At 35.1% G+C, this 26463-nt stretch overlaps 1 protein-coding gene across 4 annotated transcripts in view; it reads left to right on the top strand.

Moving 5' to 3' along the window:
* The first annotated feature begins 4750 nt into the window (after positions 1-4750).
* Positions 4751-26463, top strand: part of LOC139976305 (ephrin type-A receptor 4-like) — a 126166-nt gene continuing 104453 nt past the window's right edge. For all 4 annotated transcript variants that reach the window (XM_071984969.1, XM_071984968.1, XM_071984967.1 and 1 more), the window contains exons 1-2: positions 4751-5003; positions 17160-17242. In XM_071984969.1, coding sequence (XP_071841070.1) covers positions 4901-5003; positions 17160-17242 — 186 coding nt within the window. In that variant the 5' untranslated portion in view covers positions 4751-4900. The remainder of the gene's footprint in view (positions 5004-17159; positions 17243-26463) is intronic.

Genomic DNA, 26463 nt, shown 5'->3' with positions numbered 1-26463 from the left:
CTGAGGACTTCCCCATATATCTTCTGTCACAAACAGGACACAGATGGCCAACTGGTAAAGTTAGTACTTTCATGTAACATGAACACATGGATTAGTAATAATACTGCATCAGTCTGTTCCAGTGTTTGCAAAACACTGACTGAATTTTAATTTTGGTCTAGAGCTCTGCAGTGTGTATGTGATGGGTATTAGGAACTGTCAGGTACCTTAAGAACTAACATTTTTGGATTCCTTGCCAGAGGCAAAATGAATCTATGCCATGGTGATGGTATGAATGTGTATTCATATTTGAGTGTGAGTGTGTATTAATGAGTATGTATGTGAGTATGTATGAGTATTCATGAGTATGTATTCATGAGTGTATTCATATTACTTAATATTTGGTATGTCGATGCATCTTATTCAGTAGAAGAACCCTATTGTTTTCTGTGGAGGTCAACAGAGGTCAAGTATGAAAAAATTGTAAAACATGCTAATCCACAAAGTAGGTGTTGGATGAACTTGGTATTTGGTCTGTGGATGAACCATGTTAAGTAGAAACTTATTGCTTTCTGTGGAGGTTGGTCATTTGAGGTCAATAGAGGTCAAAGTCTGAAAACATGATAACTCCAACGATGAATCTTGGAATTACTTTCTACTTAGTAAGATGTACCTTATTGAGTTGAATAAACCTGCTGTTTTTCTGCAGAGTTTAAAGGTCATTTCAAGTCAACAAAGGTGAAAAGTCTGAAGACAATATAAACTCTCTAACTTGAAAAGGAAGCTTGAATTTACGTGGATCCATCTTGTTGAGTACAAGAACCATTTTGTTTCTGCAGAGGTCAAAGGCCCTATGAGGTGGTCATTGGTCAAAATGAAAGTTAACTTACCTAACTGCAGAATTGGTGGAAATGTGTAGTTGGGTGATTGTTGCATTTTTGCAAACAAATACAGATTTCTTTGGGTTTATTTCTGCCATTAAATCACAGTTGTTCATACATAGTTATATAGAAATGCTGCAGTGGACCAAAAGTAAGACAACTATTTGAGTGTGGTCTCTTACAAAATAAAACAAAAATCAAATTTTATATAGAGAAAAAACATCTAATAAACACAAAGAAACACACACTTAGGGTTTAACAGAACTGGTAAATGAAACATTAACTATACAAAAATTATTCATTCGAGTGTATAATGTTTTTCTTTAGAGATGTTTTTTTATACGATGAAATTGATTCGCTGTTTCTAATGTTTTCATTTAAAGAATTTCAAAGGGCAACACTAAAACATCTAACCTGAGAATGATACATATAAGTCCTGGACATAGGTGTTTGTAACATATTATAAGAACGAGTATTGTACAAATTAAATCTATTGTTATAATCAAGAAAATTATGAAAATATCTGGGAGAAACCCATTATGAAACTTAAATGTAACATTTAAGGTAAGCAATTTTAAGTTTTTGAAAGGGGTGCATAATGTGAGATATATGAAGCATTACAAATATTTCTAACAGTCAATTTCTGGATCTTGTATAAGCTATCAAGTGTTGACATGTGGGCATTACACCACACGAGGATGTTGTAGTTTGAATGAGGCAAAGCAAGTGATTGTCAGCATCGTGAGTTCAGGTAAGAATAGTTTCAACCTATTAATTGTACTACTTGCATATGCAACCTTTTTTTCAGGTTTGAATCAATATACAATCCTAGAAACTAAGCATAATCAGATTCGTTAATATGCACTCTATCAAGAATTACTGAGACTGTTGTGTAATCACAAATTCTGTTGCCAAACACCATTAATATTGTTTTAGCTAATTAAGGGACAATGTATTCGACTTTATCCAGTCAGAAATTTTGAGGAATTCATTGATGATATGTTGAAGAGCATTGTCTAAAAGTTTGTGTTGGGTAAAAACGGTAGTGTCATCAGCAAACATAATAAAGGAGACCTTATGAGAAGACATGTAAATATCATTTATAAAAGTAGTGGCCCTAAAATTGACCCTTGTGGAACACCAATATTGCAAGAAATACGTGATGAGGTCATACCATTATACGACACAAAAGTGATAACGATCACTTAAATAACTCTGGAACCAATTTAGAGCTGTTTCACGTACTCCATAAGAAGTAAATGTTTGAAAGATCAAGGAAGAGTGAAGCTGTACATATATATAATATCCAATCCTGACATTTTGTCAACAACATTGATTGCCGCCATGTATGTTGAGTGCTTTTTATGGAAACCTTTATGAATTGCTCTCTGCGTTTTTAAGGTTTCCACTTATGACCATGCTGTCATCAACTCTTTTCTAATGTTCTGGTACTTGACTCTAGAACACATTCCCTCAGTTGCTCTATCAATAAGATGATTCACTATATACACTTAATAAGGCAAAAAATCACTAAGCATGCTGGCTTACTGGTCTTGAGTAGGCTACCTTGATGTTACGTGTACGGTACATTTGTTGAAACCTTTAAATGTGGTGGAGAGGGGCGCGGTAGTATTTGATTTATGTACCTAGCAGTGTAAATATCACATATTCATTCGACGGACAGCCTAGAATATACGTGTTATAGATATAACTGTTCTGTTCTGTACCGGGTTTTATCTGTTACATGTGACACGTGGTAATATATCACGTTAGGCATTTATTCTCTCGAACTGAATTTCCCAAAGATTGAGTTGGTTACAATGTAACTGTTTCAGTCCTCTTTGAAGCCCTCGAGGAAGGCTCAGGTGGAAATTCTACACAATTCCAACTAGAACGGGATTTTAACCTGCAGTGATCTCAGGATAAAAAGCCATGTGCTCTACCATAGGTAATGAGAAAGATCACCCCTATATAACCAGCTATTATGTATAGTAACTTGTATACCTTGTAATTTACTTATCACACCCCCTACCCCAAACCGTCATCCCATTACAAAAATGGTGTTTGCGTTTGTGTGCTATAGGGACCAAGAACCTGGATATGTTTACAGCTGTGTGAATAAGTACGGTCTTTGTATTGCTGATTTTTCAGATTGTTTTGTTATCCGCTTGAGCGGGTCAGCTAAAATGGGCTGTAACGTGTTCTAAATATTTACTTTCAAGTGTCGAATTCGGCTCGGATCAAACTCCCGTTTCAAACTTCCTGAAAATCTTATACCACCTTTCAGGAAAAGAAAATAGTTTTTTTCCTTTGATGAAGAAGATTAATTTCCGAAAACGTCACAAACAGTTTACGTATTCATGCAATGTCGTATAGCGCCACCGATACCAACCGTCAGTTCGTTCGCGGCCTGGTTTACGGTTTTTAAGTGGAACCTTAGTTTCGAAACTAACTTAACGCCCTCAATCCCTATCCAACTTTCTTCAAATCAAAACGACTGACTGTTGGGAGGTTTCCTGGGAGTCTTGAATCTACTACCTAATAATGAACTTCCTTACTACCTTCCTAATCTGGGCTTCGAAGGTGGAGCAGTGAGTTGGGGTAATCAAAGACAGCAGTGAAGTGAGAAATCGATATTTTGGACATTTTATCGCCAATTCAAACTAAAAATCGGTTTCCATTGCAATTCGTCGGTAGAGTAATCTTATAGTTTAAATAAAAATTGTAATAATTTCGAGTCCATAATCACCGACTTTCAAAAGCTGATCAGCTCAAATGCTTGTCTTCGTAAAGACATTTTAGAACTTATGTCAGTTGCAATTTGTCTTGGTTTGTAAAGTTTGCACTATTTTGATCGAGAGGCGTAACGTTTACAAATTACATGTCAGAAAGAGGATTTACTCTGGGTGAACTTGTGGGGTCCATGTGAAAGCCCCAGAAGTTGTAGCTTTATATATATATATATATATTTCTTGCTTTCTTGCGAGTTTAATTAATTAAGCACAAAGTGCATGTATGAGAGTTTCTCTGGAATGCATATTAAAACCATGGTTGAAGCCCATAGGACCAAGCCCGAGGAATATCCAGCATTTGGTGATGTTTCCTGTTAGCTCATAGCGACTCTAATGCACAAAATTACATGTTGGAAAGAGGAATTACAGTTCTCTGTAATGTTTTCCGAGCCACGGTGAGGATAAAGGGAACTTGGTTGTGGCGTTTGTAAAATAGTTGTTCTCTCGAAGCGATCTTAAAGTACAAAATCAAATTCGAAGAGAAATTCAATTTCAGTGGGACGTATGACTCCGCCCCTCTATAACAGTTTGCCAGCCTATTATTACCGGGTCTTTGAATGTAGAATTACCGGAGGGAACGACTCCATCCCCCCCCCCCCAACGATATTGCTTTATTTTGTTTCATGTCTTGTTTTATTTCTCTCACGTTCATGGGGTGTAAAGCCACGCTGAATTCGACTCGAATTTTGGGACCGACTTGGCATTGATTTGGGACTGATTTTTTATTTTCACTTGGGATGTCATCTCCTCCCGCACCTCTCCCCCACCTTCCTCCGTATATACCCCCTGAATGGAGTAGAACTCCGTACACAATAAGTAACTCACTGTTTTCAGGAACAAATGAAAACCGCGATGTACAATAAGTATCTATATATTTAGTATTACCAGTGTAACATTTTCTTCTCTGGACGTAACCCACTAACCACAGACAGAGTAACAAATCGCTACGATTTACACAGAACTCCTAAAGTCACTTACTATCGACCAATCAAATGCAACAAAAGTATAACATGAATAATCATTTTGTAAGTTCACTGTTGGTCAAACTCCCCTCACCAGCGTGTACGTGTGTTGATTGCTCGCTTGTGAAACTTTGCTGTCGTCTGCATCGCAGATAGTGTACACATTATTGTTGTTCCAAATACTATAGCATGTATACACACGGTCCTCACGCCTCGTTAACTTTGACCAGTCTACAGTAACGGTTAGGATCTCAGTGTGTATGGAACCACAGTTTTTATATTTCAAATGTCTGTAATAGACGTTTTAATCATGGGGAATTTATGGGCGACATTATTTACAGTGTTCTCTGCCACCTTAACATTTTCTTTACCTTTGCAAGCTGAACATGGTAAGTTTATTAATACTTATTTACATGTGAGTGTGAAGTTACCGTGTTCGGAGAGCATGGCCTCACTCGGTCACTGTATATCAGTTGGTTCATGTATTTACTGGGTCCTCCACACGTTACCTAACTGAGGCCTAAGCATAGCAAGCAGCCTCGAGTCATATTTTTTGTACCATCAGACCTAGAATAGCCAAGTAATTGCAAATTAAATGTGCGCATCAACAAGTAATCTAATAACGAAGTCAGCAGCTTAGGTTTTTAACTTCTTCTAGTAAAAGTAAATAACATAATACCGAGGCCCTAGTCTAGTTATATTTTCCTGTTTTGGTATCGTTCAACTGTAGGATATGCTACATACAGTAGGCCTAAGGTCAATACCACATCACCCTCCTTACGCGGATTGTCAATAACTGTTTTCACAAAATCTCATCGAATCCTGCAAAATAGACATATCATTGCATTGACACGAGAAATGGAAAGTAAAGGCATATCCCAATTAATATCCGATGAGAGAAAAACTAAAAGACAGCTCTTTAAAAGTTAAGTTTTAAATGAAAACGTCTGGCTAATTGATTGCCCAAAAAATTAAAATAAATTAAAATTTAATGTCACATGTAGCCTTAATCAAGAAACTTAAGATTTTAGGTACATATTTTCAAAATTTCCTGAAAAGAATGGAAATAGAAAGGAGTGGAAATAAGCAAATAACCATTCATTTTTGTTCCAAGAAAAGGTACTGTAGTCTACCATTGTTTCCTACCTAGTCTTTTCCCACTAATTGTTGTGGATACAACAAATCAAAGATATTCATCATGTTCATACCACATTGCAGTGATTTCTTTTCATTTTTAGTTGAAAACTTCTCAGTCAGATGAACTTAATTGTTGTTTTGAAAAGGAAAATGTAAAAAGATTTACTAGACAATTTTTTATCATAAGGAAATAGCCTATATTTCAATTTTCAATTGGCGCAGAAATCAACTAGCTATTTTGAGAAATTCTGATACACACAGACAAATACCAGCCATTAGTGGGCATCGGTTACTTTCATGAAGAACTTTACCTTCAAAAGTAGATGATAAAGTTGGCCAAGTACCATAAATTCAAGTCTTGATTTTGATTTCCTTGATTCATAAGTGTACAATGTACAGGGAATTATAAATTGCATAGTTTTGCTCTGGAATGAAAACCTTCTCCTTTCTCTTACTTTTGTTTGGTAAGTCGGGAAAGTGGTCAGGTACTTCACGATCATTTTAATAAACTTTGAATGATAACTTCATTTTGCACAGTGATCTTGTAATATGTCATGTTGACATTCGAAAAGGTTCTGAAGTATTATTTAATCTGAAGGTGATTTTGTTGGAGCTAATTAGAGTCTACTTTAACATAGATGCATTGATAGGAACTTAAAATGTGTCATTATAGCAAAAAGTAATTCCTAACTCTGTGCATGGCCAAACTTGATGGTAAAATTTCCATTTAAAAATAAAATGCAAAAAAATAAAAAAATATTTTTTTGAAGGTACTTTTGTTGGAGCTAATTAGAGTCTACTTTAACATAGATGCATTGATAGGAACTTAGAAAAATACAATACTGACAACAAGTTGTGGAAAATATAAATTTGTTGTAAACAAAATACAAGGCTGTAAACCAAGTCCAAAACTCTAAACAATTATTGTTGTTTACTTGTAAGATTATAGCAATTTGCTGTTCAAATGGCAATATTAGAAAAAAGCGGTTACAATTTCACTGTCACATCTATTTTGTTACACTTTTTGTATCAATACAGTTGCACATGTACCACATTGAGAAAAGTGTAGTTTGTTAGAACCAACATTGTTCATGATTCGGTTATTTTAAGGTGTTGTTTGTAGTGACTGCACACTTATTTCTGGGCTCTGGTTCTTGATTCAGTTTGTAATAATTTGAAGTCTAAAATGTAATTGTTTTTACTTTGCTCTATTTCTTTTGGTGTAACTGAAAGTTCTACCATTGCAAAAATACAAGCCTTTAGAGCAGGTTTGATGGTATTTAGAACAAACATATTTTATCTGTTATAATTTATGTGCTGGAGCTCATATACGGTTTAACACGGTTAAATTGTCCATGGCTTTTTTTTGTCATAGTGATATAAAATATTCTTTAGTGTTGATTCAAAAATAAATTTAAAATACATCATCTGCAAAGAATATGTAAGAATTCTTTGTTGACTTTCTAAGCGCCTACCGTCTTACAAGACTCGATTCATCCTTAAATCACTAAACTTCTGTACGTGTACAAACAACTGCTGTGAATACATGTTTGACTTTGTGTAGCAAGATGAACATTTTTGCATAGTAGAACCAGATAAACGAACAAAATAAAACGAAACAGTTGATGAAAGTCATAGTAATGTATATTCAAACGTTTTCGAAGATTTCACATCTTCCTCGTCAGGAAATAGATAATAAAATAATCTCTTATGTATAGTGCATGCGAAAGTTGTAGTAATAATGATGACTATGTATGTTCCAAGATATAGGAGGTTCTAAAATAAGTTGAGAATAAATGACGATCCATGTTGAAATAGTTGATTGTTTAAAACGGGTTTAAGTTTCTTGATGTACAGTGCCTCCTTAATTTTAATTTCAAAGTCTGTATAGCCGCTGTCTATGACACTAAAGTTGGTGATGTTAGCTGATCGGCAGTCTATACAGTGAGTTTTTTTATTTTATTCAGCAAGGGTTTAGTTTTAATCAGTGGCTGCAGTATTAGTTGCTGCTGAAGTCAAATGAAAGCAGTATGATGAAAAATTAAAGTTCATTTCACAAGTTTGCAGGCAGTCAGTCATGAGAACACTACTTAAAGAAAAAATGTTGCAGTAAAGATGATTTTAATATACATTGTAGAATACAGTAGACAGCTAGATTTGTAGACTTACATAATGCATATAATGTGTGTGTTTTTTGTCCTGTCAGGTACACCTTTTACTACATTGGTACAGTACACATGTATGCATTGTTGCAGCATCCTGACCTGACATTACAATGTTCACTGTACTTAGCACCATCCATAGACTGATAGAGTGTGGTTAATGGTCAGACCACTGTGTGTCCCTCTGCAGGAGGTTGTAGCTCCCTGCCATTTTAAATATTTGTAGGCAAACCACAACTCTGGTGGAAAGAGACAAGATCATGCTGATCACTTGATCCCTGTCTAACTTTGTAGGGAAGAAGTCTTGAGGTTAGAGGAAACAAAAACATGTTAGGATATTCGTTAGTTTGGATGTTAATTTTTTTTATTGAAGAAGCATTATTTTCAGATGTTTCAGTCAAAGTTCGTTAGCACAAATTGTTTCTTCATGAATGATGATAAGTATCGGCAGCCATCTTTATTAAATTACACTTCAAATGTAAGTTGCGGGCAAGCTGATGCCTTGCTGTGATAAAGAACTTTCACCAACTTGAAACCATAAGGTATGTTATTTGAAGAGCCCTAGTTCTTGAACTGTGTTTGCACTTTGCACTAACAAAAAGTACTAATAACAGTTTTTGTGGTATACGTAATTTTCTGCAATATTAGAAAGTTGGATCCAATCAAATGAAAAGTGTAATAATAAGCCTGTTAAATAGTTTATGCAAATAACATTCCCTCAGATTGTTGAAAACAAGATAACACTAAACTTAAAGAAGACAAAAAGAAAAATTAATGCTATCAATTTTCTCAGACCTATAAAGATCTACATAATTTTGTAGTTAATTATTAATATTCAAAGAGAGTTAATGAAGAGGGGAAGAGGACCGCACCTGTTATTTTGTGGCATAAATTGTAAATTTTGCATGTTTTTTGTCAACCTTTTGATTATAAAGCAGCATGAGTGAGAAAAAGGTTGTATCTCTGATAACGAGTAACAATGAAAGTATATATTTCTGAGTTGTAGCCTCAGAATTGTTCACATGTAGATACTAAATAGATACTATACAGTAAACATAAAGCTATTGCTTTTCATTATAGATGCATTATATTGTCACACCCTCAGTGAGCATTGTTGTGCAATGGGGCAACAGTTAACGTGCTTGTTTTCACACCCAAACACAATAGCTCATATTTTGTACTCAGCTCATCATACAACACGCTTTAGAAATAGCCGAGTTTCACAACCTTGCCTCGGGTCTATTAGGAGGTATTATTTTGTGCCTGTTTAAAGAAGGGCTCTATAAAGCTTTTATCTGGAAGTTTTTCTGTTCACAGTTTGTTTAGTAACCTTGCATACATATACCTGTAGTATTAAGTATTGCTACGTAGCATGTATACATATTTAATGCCAATTCTCAGAGACCTCAGTGGAAAAACATTACGAATTGCTCAGTGACTGTACAGCAGTAACATGTATAATGAAGACACAGTGTACTGTTCATAAATGGATACATGATATATATAACTGGAATTAATGAATAATGTTGGACAGTGTCATACTTGTAAACCAATACAAACAAGTCTTGGGAGGAGACTATAGGTGTTAGTATATTGCGAGATTACACACTGTATCGTTATTAGAAATTTAGTGATTTACGTGAATTGTGAGATTCCCATTTACCTGAACATTAGAAGTGTCTGGTGTGTGTTCATGTATCCATCATTTTATTTGAAAAAAATTTAATTTAGGAAGAAAATATTGATAAAATGTCTTTTCAGACCGTTCAAGTTTAACTTTATTCAGTGCAATTGCATGCTCACAATAAAAATATAAATACATAAGAATGCATAAAAGATAATATTTAGTATAAAAATGGCAGGATGAAAAGAGAAGTAAGAGACAAAGAAGTTAAAGTAGAAAAATAAAATGAAAAAATAACAGAAACCTAACAATTAAACACATTGTTATGAAGTTTAATACAAGGAAGGGTATATGAAATATAATTGATATTAAATTTGTTCTTAAACTTCTGGAGACAATGCAAATCTCGGGTTGATGCCTTTAGCCAAATAATCAATGTTGATTATCCTTTTGTAGTGGGATATCTGAGACCAAATCTCAATAGGACAAAGTGTGAATTGTAAACTGAAGGAAAGAAAATGCTAATTAGGAACAAGAGTAAACATTTGAATATATTCTGTGACTTTGTCATTTCACATTTTTTCCATAAGTAATAATTTGGTGCCTGGCATAACTGATTTTTCTTTTGGACTGGATAAGTATAATAAATATTAGCATGTCATAGTAATTATTATTGTTCTTTCAAGATATTAATTAAGTGCAGTAGGATGTGTGTATTACTTAGTGATATATCTGATGTGTTACTTAACTTCCTTTAATATATAAGAATGACTTTTTGTGGTTGAGTTAGGGCCTCACCATCGGAATGGTTGGTGATTTCTACTGCCGTCTCTTGATGCGTTCTCAATTATTCATTCTTTGCAGTTTATGCTTTTTGAAACCTTTAGGTCTAATGATGAGGCCTTTTAAGAGTCGTCTGTTCTTTCAGTAAGTGCTTTGTATAGACGTCAGTGTCAAACAGCCCTACATTATTAAATTTCTAAAAGAGAGTTGTCAGTGAAGGCTGATGGGCCAGGTAATGTGAAGTGTATTTTGTTAACTGTACTACTTTTAACTGTGGCCTTGTTAGTTCATGGCTAAAAGGATATTGATTATTGACCATAGGGAGAGGATGAAATTTGTTAGAACTCTCTATGAAGAGTTTCTTTTATATTGAAGGGAATAGAATGATCAGTGATCACTGATTGAAATGAGATCATTAAGTACTCTTAGATCAGTTGTATAGTCTTTAATTTGCCAAATCATTCTTTGTGAGGATCAAATTGATTGTCCAGGTTACCTTCTAACTTAAAATCCATAAACTGGTCATCTTCTTATCTGTACTCTTTGTACATAAAGAGGTCTTTACAATTACTTGACTTGAATAGGAACAGATTTGGTAGAGTGACACCTTGTAATTAAGAGCTTAGCATGCATTGTGCTATACTCATAGTTTGTCCATGGAACCAGTTATTTCCCAAACTGGTAGATGTTATGTTTGAAGCTTGTGGATTTATTTGTCAATAGGACATCCTCCAATTCAATGAGGTTTGTGGTTCTTGTGGTATGCTTCTGTGATATATCTCTAAATCCTAATTATTTCTTAAGTTTTATCCCTATTGTGAAGTTTGTGGGTCAGTTTAAACCTTAGATCTTTCTGGCATTGCTCCTATTTAAGAGACAGGATACGTTTGTAAACAGGAATAGTTTTTTCTATCAAGATCAGGGAAAGGGTTTTGATCAAGGATGTCATTAATAATGGTCAGTAGCATCTAAATAGTAAAATTGTTGGGTTATCTCAAGTATAATTAACATTGTTTTTGCTTAAAATGCCAGAAATTATTGTTGCCTCTTCAAACAAAAGTTATTTCTAGTGTTTATTTAAATGTTTTATGTAGTTTGAAACTTGATGCTAACTGCTGACAACAATTATGGTACATTGAACTATTTTGCATCAATTACAAATTGTATCAATGTAAGTTGATATCCACAACTATGGTGCTAAAGTACCAGAACTACATGTGTTGTTGTGTAAGCCCCTCAAAACAATTGGGATCTCAGAGTTTAGAGATTAATAGTAGTAATATTGTATTAGCTAACTGGCAACAAGAGTGATAAACTGACTATATACATACATGTATAGATGACACAATTGTGAAGATGGGCGTAGATTAAATACCTTGGTCTCTAAACATTCTTAGTGGCAATACATCTGGATTCCATTATAATGAGGACTAATGCAAAGATCTTTTTTCAGAAATTTATATGATTTTACTCAATGTTCAAAGAAGTGGTGAGAGCTTATATACAATGACGTAGTGCCATGAACTGATGATGTTGCTGTTGGACCAGGTTCATGGTTGATAGTGACCAGCATTGAAAAAACAAGAAGACTTAAAGAGAGCAGCGCAGCTTTGGCAAGATGCATTTAGGGGATCTCACTAGCTTAACACTTAGAATTGGAAATTAATTATATTCTCCCATTTTCAGAATATTGCCTTGAATATTATAATTTTAGAAATTTCGCTTTGCACATTCTTTAAATTTATCTGTTAGAAGCCAACAACGTTACAAACGAATTTGAAATTATTTATTTCAAAATTTTCATTTTAAATTTAACATCCAATTACCCACGTCCGAGGTGCTTTGCTACTACTGTACAGACTTGGCAACACAAAAGTTGAATTTTTCTTTCGACTTGACTTGAGGAGCATTAGTGTGTTATTGATTCTATGCAGGAATGGCTAGTACTATTCTATTGTTTTGTTAATGGGCACTGCTCTAGTTGACTTATTTTGTATCGTGTAGTTTGCTAATATCCGTCATCTGTCTGTTTGAAATAGGTCATTGGTACATTTCTGAGAGAAATAAAATCAATATTCTCTGCCTGCATGTAGTATTGTTGTTAATATCTCTCTGCGGTATCATTGAGCAGTGGTCTGTTTGCGAGTGAATGGCATTTCATGAAAAATTCTTTTTTTGGCTACATATTGTAAGGGCGATCAAAAAGGTAACTTCCTGAGTCATTACCAGAAATGAAAAAATTTCAAGCTGATGCTGTATGTTTGATTTGAAAAGCTTATTTATAGTGATATGACAAAATATAATTTATTTTCTATTTTGGTACTGAGGGTTAATGGAAATATTTCTGTCAACTTTGTAAAACCAAAAACCAGAACCAAAATACAGGGAAAATTAGGATTTAGTAGTTTGGGTTTACTGCTTTAACTGTCTTTGTTGATCTTACAGCCTGAAACATTTTAAACATATACTTTAAATTATATCCTTCCCATTTGGGTGTAATCAATCTTCCTTACCTCTACCAGAGAAAACATATTACCATGACAACTAGGTAATTGAGAAAGAGGTGCAAATGCATTTTCTTTGTTCATACTATCATGTCACCAAACATTGTGCTACCTTGTTACAAAGTATGTAGAACAAGCAGGGTAATTCTGGTTACAATAGACCACAGACAATGCTGGAAGAGTGTAAACATACACAGCCCACTTGATATTATGGGCTGTCAGGGCTCTGTGGGAATAAACTATTCTTACCCTGAAGGTCTGAGAAGGGAGGTTGTGTTTATTACTGTGTGATTACTTATTGTTTTACTGAACTGTTTGTTGCATAGGCCCTAGAGTCTTTAGTAGCTTCTGACAGAGCTGTATTATATAGAAGGATTTAAAGTGATATCAAAACACTGCCCTGTCAGCTCTCCTCAAGTATTATTAGATTTAGGTATGAAGTAGAGTGAATACTGTGTTCAAGTTAATGCCCCCCCCCCCACACTCAGTCTTGATACTTTGTTAAATTAGAAAAGTGTTTTTAATCCTAAATTCTAGCAATTAGCTTACAGAAACAATATCTGGGAACTTGATAACTTCAATTTGTAGAAACCAAAATTTATACTTCAAACATTTATTAAACTTATTCTTCATTTCTAGTAAATGATGTATGTTTGCTTACTTAGAGAACAACATACAAAGATAGGATTACGGTCTTCATTTACTTGTCTGCCAGACAGTTAACTATCCTGCTTGTGTTGGGCCAATCCAAAGGCAATGAGGGCTACAGATATAATGTGGACATATTTATGGATAATGTGGTGCAGGAATGCTGCCATAGGAAGTTCAGGGTCATATCCCCCAGGCTTTCTTGAATGGGCTGTTATCAATAGAATAAAATATTTGAGGCTTTTTATATCTGATCAGCTGTGATTATAAAAGTTTAAAGTGTCCTTGTATGGTTGGTCACCAGTTTGTGGTCAATGATGTCACCAAACCAAGGTATTATCCAAACTTATATTATAAATGATGAAGGTAAGACCCTTCCATACATATTTTTACCAAATTAAGATAACAAACAGCTTATTAATAATAAGATTTGATTTTAAATATATAGTCACCCACTATCTCTTCAATTAGAACTACATTAAGCTATCCAAAATTTCAAAATGATTTATAATGAACCTTCACTTGTCCAGCCAGTGAACTGCATAGTTATGGGAGCTTCATAGCCATGAATAACATTGGAAATGCAAGCACATCAACGCAGAAAACTTGCAAAAAACGGACTAATTCTCCTTTTTACCTAAATCTCTTCATCCTATGTACTATGCTAACCCTACTATTCTGTCCTCTGGTTTAGATCATGTCAGAAGCAAGTTTGACAGCTTCCTGTTCAATTTCAAAATCCCAATTTATGGTTGTCCTGTACCATTATAGAAACAAGGTGGCTGGTATCACCCAACAATACTCTGTCAATAAAACCTCACAATCCTATACAGGAGGAGGAGGGACAGCTCTTAAAGCAGACTTTACAATGATAAAACTTGAGCATGATGCAGATCCATGGGAATGCACTTTATAGCGGAGAGCTAATCTTGAAGAAAATCCTGTCAGTGAGAGAATTGTTGGCTGATGTGAGATAATTAATGCACTCGATTTACATTCAAGTTGCCATTAATTTTGTCTGGAATGGATTCTCATTATTTTTGTGTACTTTAGTGTGACTTACTATGGGGTTTACTGTGAAAAGTACAGGTGAATTTTGTAAAGGAAAGTTTTTTTGTAGTGGAAAATTCATACAACTAGAAGTCAGTTGCAAAATACAAATATCCTTCATTCGTGCTCAATATATTTAAGAACTAGCTCGCTTACAAGTGCAATTTTGTGTTAGCATCCTTGGAGAGGAAAGGCGAAAGTAAAGGAAGTTCCAATGCCCGTTGTTAACCTTAGTCCTTAAGGTTTGAGATTTAGTGTAATTAAATGTCTCATTAAGTATTATATTGATGGTAGCTCAGCCCTCCTGGTATCCTTTTATTTTGTTTCTATCCTGCTGCCTATTAGTAGACTGTATTTTAGCTATGTGACACATGTACTTAAAAGACAGTTGGAGGTCATTGTTCCTGTAATCTTGCCATAAATATTCCCCTGAAACATCTGGGCCATGGACTATCTATTTTCAACTAAGCCTATACTCCCATGGGACTCTTTATGTCACCAGATTTAAAGTTATCAAGTTCATCTACATTTATCTGAGATCTGTGGTATGGACTGTTCATCAGCATCCTTTGATTTATGGGTTCTGTGGTCACCTTTGGTCATTGTTACATTGTTCCTTAGAGACTGGTTTCATACAGCTTGTACTCAAATACTGTGTTGAAACTGGAACCTGGCAGTGGACAGATTAACCAACACCAAATGCACTTTCTACAAGTTGCTGACAACACTACACTCCCACAAATTTGAGGCTCTCATTATGATGGGAAAATATTATAGTTTGGGGGATATAATCTAATGCATGGGAGCTAGGACTGAGGTACATAAAGATTTGCAAGGGAGGTTGCAACTTAAGCGAGTATGGCAAGGGTTGAGCAAGGTTTCAAAGTTCTTTGTTAGTTTAAAGAAAAACTTTCTTCTACTTTGAGGAGTTCTTCCGTGGTTGTCGGTAAATATAGATCTTCTTGTGCGATGTCAATAGTGCAGTAGTCCAGAGGTGGCATGTAAGCACCCTTGATAATTATTAACATCCATGCTAGCAAGTGGTGATTCATGTACAGTGCTTGCATCTACATACCTACCTACTGTATGCTACCCTCTGCATGCTATTCTTCTTGATGACTTCCACATACATGACATCACCCACAGTACTTGGTGTAGCCTATTACTGTACACATGGTCTGTAGTAAACAAATACCTTTATGCAGCACGCATCTACTGTATATCTCTATCATGAAATGTGGTCTTTGGGTTGATCATTGTCCTTGAATCTATCATGTTACATCTAAATTAATCAGTCCAGTGGAAATATATTTTGTTGTCCATTGTGGCATACTTATTGTTTGTAGAACTCAATGACATTGACAGGAAGAGTGAGTGGTTACTTCATTATTAATTATATCCCAGAGAGCATATGATACTTCCTTGGTGATACAGCAGCTTTAATGGAGCAAATATTCACAATATTTCCAGTTTATTAAGATATATATTTCGAGGATGTATAGTTTTCCATTTATACCTTTGAGATTTGGTTTGAAATTGGAAGGAATCCAAGTTTGTTAGGCAGTTTGACAAATCGTCCATTGGCTTTGTTAGACTTTTTGGACAGTAATTGAGAAATAAGATGTTTCAATATTGGCAAATTGTGAACAATATTTCATATATTCATAAAAGTATGTTCAAAGGCAATTGGAGGCATGGGATAATGTTTCAAATTTGTCTGAAGTTACAAGGAAATTGACCATAAAGTTTATGTGCAAAGATTGGCCACGAAGGAGTAACTTAATGAATAATTCATAGTAAAGAGATCGCTTACAGTGCTGGACTGGACTGCTATTGTAGGTTATTTGCAGATTGCAGATAGCAGTTGTGTCCACCGCTAGTGTTTTATTTGCTATTGTGCAGCACCTGTATATGCATACAGCAGTATTTATGTGATCCACTAGCACTAGTGTTTTACTGTACTTGCCAATCCACAGAAGATTTTATTTGACAGGTAAAACATCTGAGCAATGACAGACCCTTAATGATAAAGTGAAGCATTAAAGAAGATAACGGGCAAGTTTTCAGCAGGGTATTCTTGCCTGCAAGGATAGAATCTAAAATGTCACATCCATGTGATACAAACTTTGTATACTTGGCAGTGTTCTAGGATGAGGTGTGATTTTCATGCCTGTGTAATGGAACATAGTGTATCACTAACAGTGACTCACTGTGGCAAGTAACACCTCTGAAAAAATTGATGATTTTTTTACAGGATATTCCATTTTATTGAGGATATTGTATTGTTACCCACTGAGTTGCTTCATAGACCCTTCTGCTGAGAGAAAGGTGTCAATGTCACAGGTCCACTTGACTGTTCCTTAGTGCTTACATGCTGACTTCAATGGGAATGCCAACGAAATTGAAAAGGAAATCTGATTTGGCCCCAGACATGTTTATTCATGTTATTATATTTGATGAACAATATTGCATGAGTAGCAATAAGATCTGTAATGTAACATTCTTATGTTAATTGAAATATGTGAAAGGATATCAGTCCTCTCTTACCTGCTCATCCATACATTTGCATCGTTGTGTACCAATTACTTCATTTCAGAGAGGTTTAACCATTGTTCTCTCTTTTACTTCTCTTTACAGTGACACTCTTTGATAGCAATAACTTTGCTAACCTTGGCTGGACCGTTTTCCCTCAGCAAACAGAAGACCTGACTGGTATTGGGGTAAGCTGTTACTATACATTTATAGTACTTTCATTTTCTGGTGTAGTTGCTGTTATTGTGTACATGTTCCTCGTGATACTAAGAAGAAAAACCTTGGAACGAAGAGAGAATAACTCATCTACATATTTATTTCTGTGACATTGTGTAGTCTGTTTTCAAGTTACAATTTGTTGATGGAATGTCAGAAATTGTTTGACAACCTGAACAGAATTTACATATTCACAAGAAGTAATTAACTTTTCTCCTCTCTTACCTGTCTCCAAATTACATATGCACTCTCCATCTACCTAAGCTCCTTTTCCCAGAGCTTACAACTTCATTTAGTTTATGCTCATCAGTAATGTTGAAATTTCTATGCTGACCATGTCATTGTCTAAATTGCACACAGACGTGAACACTAGTACATCGTGTGACAAAATTTATAACTACGGCAACATGGCAGCTATCAAATGAAGGTTCTGCTAAATTACATTTTAATATGCTCAATCCATCAAGTGATCAAGCTTAATGACATTTTACTTCACCTGAACAAATCTGATACAGAGTCTTTCTCTTCTGCAAAAAATAAGCTGTTGTATCAAGCTTTATAATTTTAGCATCTTCCACTAGCTTTTGTGTAGTGCAAATCTTGGTGTGCAAAGTGTGTTAGTTCTGCTGTACATGGTGTGGAAGAATTGCGTTTCTCTCGGCAAGTGGGTTAGAGAAAGTTTGAATTTCAGCTTACTGTGTAAGATGTTTCACAAATTTATGATAGCAATGATGAACCCTTTTAATTCTCAGTAAACTCAAGATTTGCCTCTTTGCAATGATTGTTAGAAAGTAATTAAAAATGTAATATGTATGGCTTGTTGTCTTCGTGGATGCTGTGAAAGTTGTGTGTTCATGTAACTTGAATAAGAGCCGCAACTTCATTATTTATATGAAGTTGTCATAGAATCATGGAGGCAGAACAAAAATTAATATTTTATGGGTAGACCTGGTACAGAATATACAGTAGAGTACATTATATATAAACCTCTCTGTAAACTTCTGCTATTAATAGTTGATCTAGAATTCAACAAGCCTTCTGGTATGCCTTCTCTGTTAAGAAAATATATCAATTTTGCTGTTTTCTTTATAGCTAGTTTTCTGAGTAGACTATTTCACAGACTAATGAGTTAGTTCCTTTGTTTTGATGTCTTTAGTTTGCTGACATTGTAATGTACAGAGTTTGAAAGTATTCTGTATATAAAGAAGGCTCCTTCAGGCTGTAAGAGGACTTTAAATATTTCTTCTGTTATATTCATTCTTGTGTTCTTTAAGTATCATTCTTAGTACCATGAGTTCAGATATATCTAAATTAACTTTAAACTATGGATTATGTTGCCATCATTTGTTGTTGTTGTGTACACAGTTATAACGTAACACATTAACTCAAATTTCTGTTAAAGTACATATTTCAAGTTTTAATATATACTGGTAGTCTGTTAGATACTGTACATTTATTCTTAGTATTTTGTGTGATCTATTAGATTAAGGAGGGACAAGTTTTATTACCCTGACAACTCTGAAGTAGACAGTAGCAGCATATATTGCTCAGCTTATTTTCCTATTATTATCATGTCCTTATTCAGACATGGTGGCTGCCATAGCTATGGAGTTATTGTGATTGCACAGTTTCCCTAAATAGGACCACATAGGGTTTTTTTTTCAAGAGAGCAGCTTATCAGTCTATTTTCACAATCATTTCAAGAGACATGAATTGGTGCTAGTGGTAAAATTTCAATTGTCATTTTTAGACCCATATGGTGTGAAACTGAAGTAGTTGTGTGTTTCTTTAACCCAGAAGTTTGGTACAAGGGGTCTTTAACAGTCGACTTACAACTAAAGTGGCACCTTTCCTTCTCAGACAGAGACCACTTTCCTATTTTGGAAACAAGTTTGTAAAATATTGTAATATATCTTTCCCCAGTTTGGCCCAAATACTTTTCACTTTTGGAGACATGTGGGTGTGAAGGATACGGTGAGGGTGTGAAACACAGTACCAAATGTTGCTACAAATTGAAGTTTCAGTGTCATCGCTTTCCTTTTAGGATAGCATAGTTGTCCTTGCTTTAAGTTATGATAGTTATTTTCAATTGTAAGTTTCAATTGTTAATTTTCATAAAAAAATTTTGATATATAAATATAGTATAATTATACCTGAAATTGTTGATATTGAGTGACTGAGCACTCTGTCCATTAAAGCCAGATCCTTTGTGCCACCAGCACACCTACAAAGGTCAAAGGTATTCTCACCTTTTGGTTGAAAATTCAGGATTTAATACTCTTCTCCCGAAAGTACATGTTGTGATACTTGCAATTGGTTTCAAATTAACTGTTCAGTAAAAAGCTGTGCTGGTCCGGCTAGAAGTGGCCTTCCATTATCCTTCTCCTTTTGTCATTTGTAATGATATTAATAGTGAGGCAAGTGGCTGAAACTCAGAACAGATGTGTATTATCTTATCCTAACTATTACGTTAACTCTAGTATTTTAATGTAACATCAGTGCCACTGGTCAGTTGTTCATTATGTGGATTTTAAGGCAAAATCAAGGAAACTTAAACGAGAGGATTTTCTTCTAGACAGAATAAAGGGTTATACCCACCAGTGTATCAATCTGCTCAATGTTCACCATTCCATTATGGGCACAGATATCAACTGTGGGGGGGGGGGCGGGGGTGTCTTGGTTGTCATGAAAATTAATTTCTCTTGTAAGTAAAGTAACAGATTTGTGCCTCATCCCCTGATCGGTGTGAACATTCATGATAACAGACCTACTGATTTCATTGGTTCCTAACAACCCAAGCTATAAAACAACACCTATTGTTTTCTCTCATTTGGCAATTTCTATGTGAATCTTTTAGATTTACATAATAGTCTCTTATTAATCTCCTCACATTTAGCTATATTCTTAAAGCATGCATACATGATACCTGTACTATATAGCTAACAGCATAACCTGGTTTCAGTAAGTACTAAGTAGCAAATGATTCTTTATAATTCCAGTGGTTAATTTACCCTCTAAATTCTCTCAAGAAGTTCTGATGACCAGGAGAAATGTTGTGCTCATTATAACCTCTGCCTAAATTGGCAAATTAGACTAAGAACGCTGCAGCAAGTGAATTAAAATGACATTAATATATTGAACCAACATTTGGCTGAAGGCCCAGCCTTTCCCTTCCGGCCCCACATCTTTATGATTAGTGATGAGACATTTCTGGGTTAAAAGTGTGCCTCTCAAAGGATAAACACAGCTGAAATAATCAGAACAAACTATTGAAAAAAGATCTAGTTTTGTGTAGAAATTAGTGCAAGATTCTTTGGGCAAGAAATGACAGGTGAATATGGAGTACTAGTATTATAAGTTACCTTTATAGTTTATACAGGCTCTTACAGGTGAGCAATAACAGAATGGACCAGTACTGGAAGGGATTTAAGTTGTGAGTCACCCTGAGACTGTGATAGCACAGTCATATTATGCAGGTGATGTTATTCTTGAATGTTTACAGGCAATTCTTATTATGCCTTAGTACTGCAATTACTGGTTAAGAATTATTCATTTCAATAATACATTTAAGGGGATTTTGAAGTATTTGTGACTAATAGTCAGAACTAATTGGTTTAGGACTTCTGAAATTAATCATATTAATATCCGATCATTTAGTACAGTAGAATGGATAAAGGGTATGTACTGTACTTCAATACAGAAGAGTTGCTGGTAAGTGCCCAGTTCTGATTGTCTTATGTCTCTTTGTACTTTATATTAACTACTTAAGGTGAACATTAGAATTCAGAATGATAAGGATTTCATGTACATTTCACTACAGTTAATTGTTTCTTAATTTTATTAAACCAACAAACTGTACACTTGTTGATGAATAACAATTGAGGTAGACACACACCCCACAAGAGCTTGAAAGTTCCTTCTTCCACATATCATCATTCCCAGTGACTCTTGCAAAGAAATACTGATTTATGAAGTTCTTATCAGTAAAGGTCACTAAAGGTCATATTTGTTTGGATTCAAATGCCAGTTCTATTATCTCAGGGATATAGGCTGGGGGGGGGGGGGGGGGCTCTATACCATGAATGTGGAATACTCTGGAGAAAGATCCGATAGCTGTAACACTAACAATTTGCTTCTCTATGCTACAGATATGATACCATTACTTGTTTCTCTATGTGTTCACAGATATTACACTTTACATGTTTCACTATGTTATTATTTAGGCCCCCTTTATTGGGTTTAAATGTTTGGGGGGGCAAATATATTTTTGAGCCATGGGCCGAATATATTTGGGACCATTAGGCACAAAAGTTAATAGGACTACCCAATTTTTTTCAAAAATTGCAGTCACTCCACCACCTTAAATCAGATTGTATCTAAACTTGGAAGACTTTGTTGGTTAGTAGCTGGTACATGTGGGCATAAATGTAATGATATTGGGTGATAACAACACTAATATATTCCCCAAAGCAAAAACCCATAGTGCCTGTTAGGCTATTGTTCGTCATTCTCTTACAGATGCTAGCACTGGAATATTTTGACAGAACAGTGTCAATAAACTTTGACAGTTGATTTGCAATCTTTTCTTAGCTCATCATTTCCATCTCGTAATTTAGTGAAACTGAATGTTCTTGTTAATGTCAAAGTGTACCGTAGAGTCATTGCAATTACCGAGCACTTACTGGTGTTGTGTAGTCAGGGATCTATTACAGAAGCAAGAAAAGTAAAAGATTGCTCAAAGTGAAATCCATCTAGTCATTGCATTAATGAATGTTTGATTCCTAATGATTGAAGTATAGCATAAACAACGTACTCTGTTGAAGATGTTTTTGGTTAAATCTGGTTGAAGATTGATAGGATAATGATGTAGTGTTGAAGTGAGCATACAAGTTCAGTGTTGTGTAAATATGAATATAGTCTGTGAATATGCTTGGCGGTTGCTGGAGAGAGCCATTTCAGGCTAAATATGCTGGTAGTTTTGATGCAGTAAGTACACGGTGGAATACAGAACTTTGTAAACAAATGCTGACAGTTATAGCAAGCAAAGATAATACATTAATAATGAGAATGAGCCTTTGATGTGTTGTCAGGTTTAGTGCATGCATGGTAATACTGATGTTGGTCCATGTTACAATTAACAGATTCCTTGCAATGCTGAAGGCTATGCAAATTGCTTTATACAATGGTGTAGGTGAAGGGGTTAATAGATATTGTGGATGGCAGTATTAAACCATGCTGTATCTAACTGTAGATATTCATCTTGTTCTTCAGAATCCAACCTGTCTGACAAGAAGGCAGTAACAGTCATCAACATTGCAGGTTTAACATCCTCAAAGATCCATACTATTAATCCTAAGGCATCAATTCAAAAAATTGTCAAATGGTGATAATTATGTGAATTGTATTAAATATTGATGAAAGTATTGGTAACATTTACAAATATCTATCTCCCAATGTGGTCCTATCTACAAGGTCAAGGTGATCTGTTGAAAAGAAACCCTCCCTTCCTCCCACCCCCTCATGTTGAATAACCCACAGCTTAGTTATGAGAGGATGTTCACTAGGTTCATGTTCAAACTATTGTAAACTACTGACCAAATATGCTAATTTGCATAAATACTTTGTTGAGATTGGAATTGATTATGTATCTAGAAGCCTATACAAACCTATGAATATATAAATTGTTCCTATAGAATGGCTGATACCTGGTTGTTTCTAAAGGACTGCTGCAATTGAGCCTTTTATCACCGATTGATGGAAGTAGCTAGCTTCATCTACCCATGTTGCTTTCAATGTTTATACTCTGAGAATGTAACCCTTCATCAATGGTGCATTAAAGTACAACAAAGCTTTGATTAATGACTTAATATCTGAAGTAATGGTCTATCCAGTCTGTTCATCAAATTAAATGTTTGAAAGCAACTGTCTGCATGGCACAGAGTTCTGTGGCTTTTATTTTATCAGTTCTGCTTTATATAAATTGTCAGTCATGGCTTCAGACCATGAAAATTATGAATTGGGGAGTAATGGAGTGTGCCCAAAGAGATTTCAAGGGTCAAAGATCATAAGTTGTTCTACTGCCGTGGGTTGGGTTTCATAAGAATATGAAAGGATGGCATAAATGGTAGATTGGTATTGATGTTCCCTAGATGTATGAAGTACTACTACTGTCCATACTGTATAGGCTTATGTCTGAAGCATTATTGGACTTGGCCATTGCAACTAACAGTCTTCTAATCATCAGCTATGAGTAACATTAGTATCTTTCTAGGTAGTTTTCACATCCCATGCAAGTTCCCAGCCTTCTTATTATCATGTACAGTTCCTTGTGTAAGTTGCTGGTCAATGATATAGTTTACAAGAGTAGAATAAAAGAATAGGAGTAAAACATTATTTCAAAGAAACCCTTTAAGTTGTTATGCTGCTTGGTCCTGCAAGTCACTCCTCCAGCTTAAATAAAAGGCAGCATAGTTGGTTCTCCAAGCTGGATGAAATCTTTCACCAGGTGCCACTGTTTGCTAATAATTGGTACAAGTTTTCCCATGTCTTATGTAATCCATTCCATTCAAAGCAACAACTGTTCTGGTAATCCTCCCCTTCATGTTCTGTTATGGTTTGAGAAGTTTATTCCATAGGTCTTTATCCTCTGCACTTTAACAGCTTCCTGAGTCTGCAAAACTCCAAAGAATTTGAAACACCTGAAGAGGAAGCCCCTCACATGCAAGGACAAAGAGGCTTAATAACCATCATTGAAAAACCGCCTGTTACTTCTTGCTCTGATTATTCTCAAAAGTGTTTTTCTATCACTATTTTATTCGGCTCTTTTGTGGATAACAAGAGGAATCACCATGTAAGTCCCAGTCAGTTACAGCTCATTGCAACTGCCTAGACTTGTGGTATTTTGTTCTTTTAATCTCCCTATTTAAAAAGACTTTTACTTTAATAGTGTTAGAGTAACTGGGCCAGTGATTTGCACAGCACTCTAGATCTATTATTCATCCTGTTGTAATTGTCCATTCTTCTTTGGCTGCTTCTCAGCTCCTGTCAACCATTTGGTTGGTAGTGACTGAACAGTAGTTGGCAAGACCACACAATAGGGCTCTTCTAAGAACCCTTGCAGACCCTCTAAGAGTGATAAATATCCAAGTTATCTGTTCTTTACAGGGGTGAGCTGTTTGATTATTGGGCTGGTTTTAATACTATCTGTACACATGCCAACAATAGTGTGCCATGTCTTTGAATATTCTATCCCTTTAGCAATTACTGTTCCTACCCCAAAAAGCTTTAGTTTAGTCAAAATCGCTGCCTGCCTGCTGTAGAAGCCATGTAGAACTATGAAAGATCGGGAGGTTCAAAACTTACAAAATTCAAATAATAAAGTTGGTTTTAAATTTCTATAAAGTGATTCCTAAAGAAACTAACCAATATAGGCATAGGCATATATAGGCATAGTCTGGGTAAAATCATTCACATTAATGTCCAATTTGGACAGACAATTTTCAGCTATTCAGACATGTAAAATATTTACATCCAAAGGAAGGTGTGAAATAAGACATCACATTTAAACTTGTCTTATAAATTAAAACTAATCTATTGACATATCTGCGCCTTCTCAAATACTTTACAAGTGATGTAAGAATTAGCCAGTGATTATTAAAACAAAATTTGCCAGTGTGTGTATGTATATATATATGCACTGTGTGCTACATTAACAAGTAAGACTTTCTAGTATTACAACGCATTGATAATGAATAGATATTTTACATTGACACATCTGAACACCCCCTCAGGAAAGCACATTGTTACACCTTGTGCTTCACAATAGAAGATACACCAAGCGTATGCTTTAATCGTCAATTCAGATATTTGCATTTGGCTGCCCCAAGGGCTGTCGTGAAGAGCGTATCATGGGAACGAGGTCGACATTACGGTGAGGCTTCATTAAATAGGGATGGGAAATTGGCTCAATGAAGTGTCCCAAAATGAATACATTTACATATGACACTAACGTTCCCTCAGTACATAGTGCAGTCGCTAGTTTATGGGAATGGCTGACAGAGTTAGTTTGAGCTGGTCAAAATAATAAGTTAAAGCCAATAGTTAACTAAAGAAGACAACATGTGTGAACTGCGAGGCAGGCTAAGGGGTAAAAACAATAAAATAATAACTTAGTATTTTATTTGTGTCTGGGAAGTCGAACACTGATGGAAGTAGTGGTAGTAGAGTAAAAAAATAATAAAAAATAGTCTGAGACAAGAAATTTTAAAGTCACCATATATATATATACTGGTTTAGTGTGTTTAATTTTTACTGTATATGTCTGTGAGCACTGTCACACTTGGTAGATGTTGCTTAAATACCAAAGTACAAACATACTATACACTATAGTAAACATTAATTAGGTCTGTTTTTCATGCTGACTTCAGAGAATTATCATTTATTAGCGGGATTAATTTTAAACCAGTTCATTTGATCCATTAGTCAACATTCATTTCAGGTAATAAAGAAAACACTCAAAATTTTGATAATATCCTATTTCCTTTCGTCTCCCAGGATGGCTTTTACACGAGATGTGAGAATTGTTTTTGAAAGTACAGAGGTCAAAAGTTTCTCTGAGATTAAGGTTTCAGTTGCAGTCTAATACTTTGTGGAAATTGTGGGTTTCTAAAACTGTAGGATAAGGGTAAATAAATGCATTTATGCTAATTAATGTGATTACAATGTTATGAGTAAATGTACAGACTCACTGATCTTTTGCAGGTTATTGCTGTTATATTAGTTTTAGAAATAATAAAGTGTAATTTGGTTGATAATATGGTTTGTAATAAGGTTAGTACATTATTAAAGAAATGTTCATGTTGAGCAATTTCACCTGGCCTTTAGGTCATAGCATATAATTAAGGTTACTACTGTTTCAAGTGATGATGAAGTAAATGGTTGCACATGCACTGAACAAATGTGTGAATATGAAACTGATGGAAGACAAAACATAAAAGATTCTCTTATGCGAGAAAGCAAAATTTTCTTTCGTGACACAAATTTAAATTGGAGATCCTCGCACCAGGCTGTCAGTCATTGAAGTAACTTGATCGTAGGTGTTAGGTGAATGGAAGCTCCCGGGATACTCAAGTGCTATATCGCCAAGACGATACTGTGTCGTCCTCTCTTGACAGCTTTTCTTGGGCAGAATTCA

Source organism: Apostichopus japonicus, chromosome 11, assembly GCF_037975245.1.
Source record: "Apostichopus japonicus isolate 1M-3 chromosome 11, ASM3797524v1, whole genome shotgun sequence".
NCBI lineage: Eukaryota > Metazoa > Echinodermata > Holothuroidea > Aspidochirotida > Stichopodidae > Apostichopus > Apostichopus japonicus.
The sequence above is the reverse complement of the archived record's forward strand: the minus strand, read 5'-3'. Positions and strand labels throughout refer to the sequence as shown.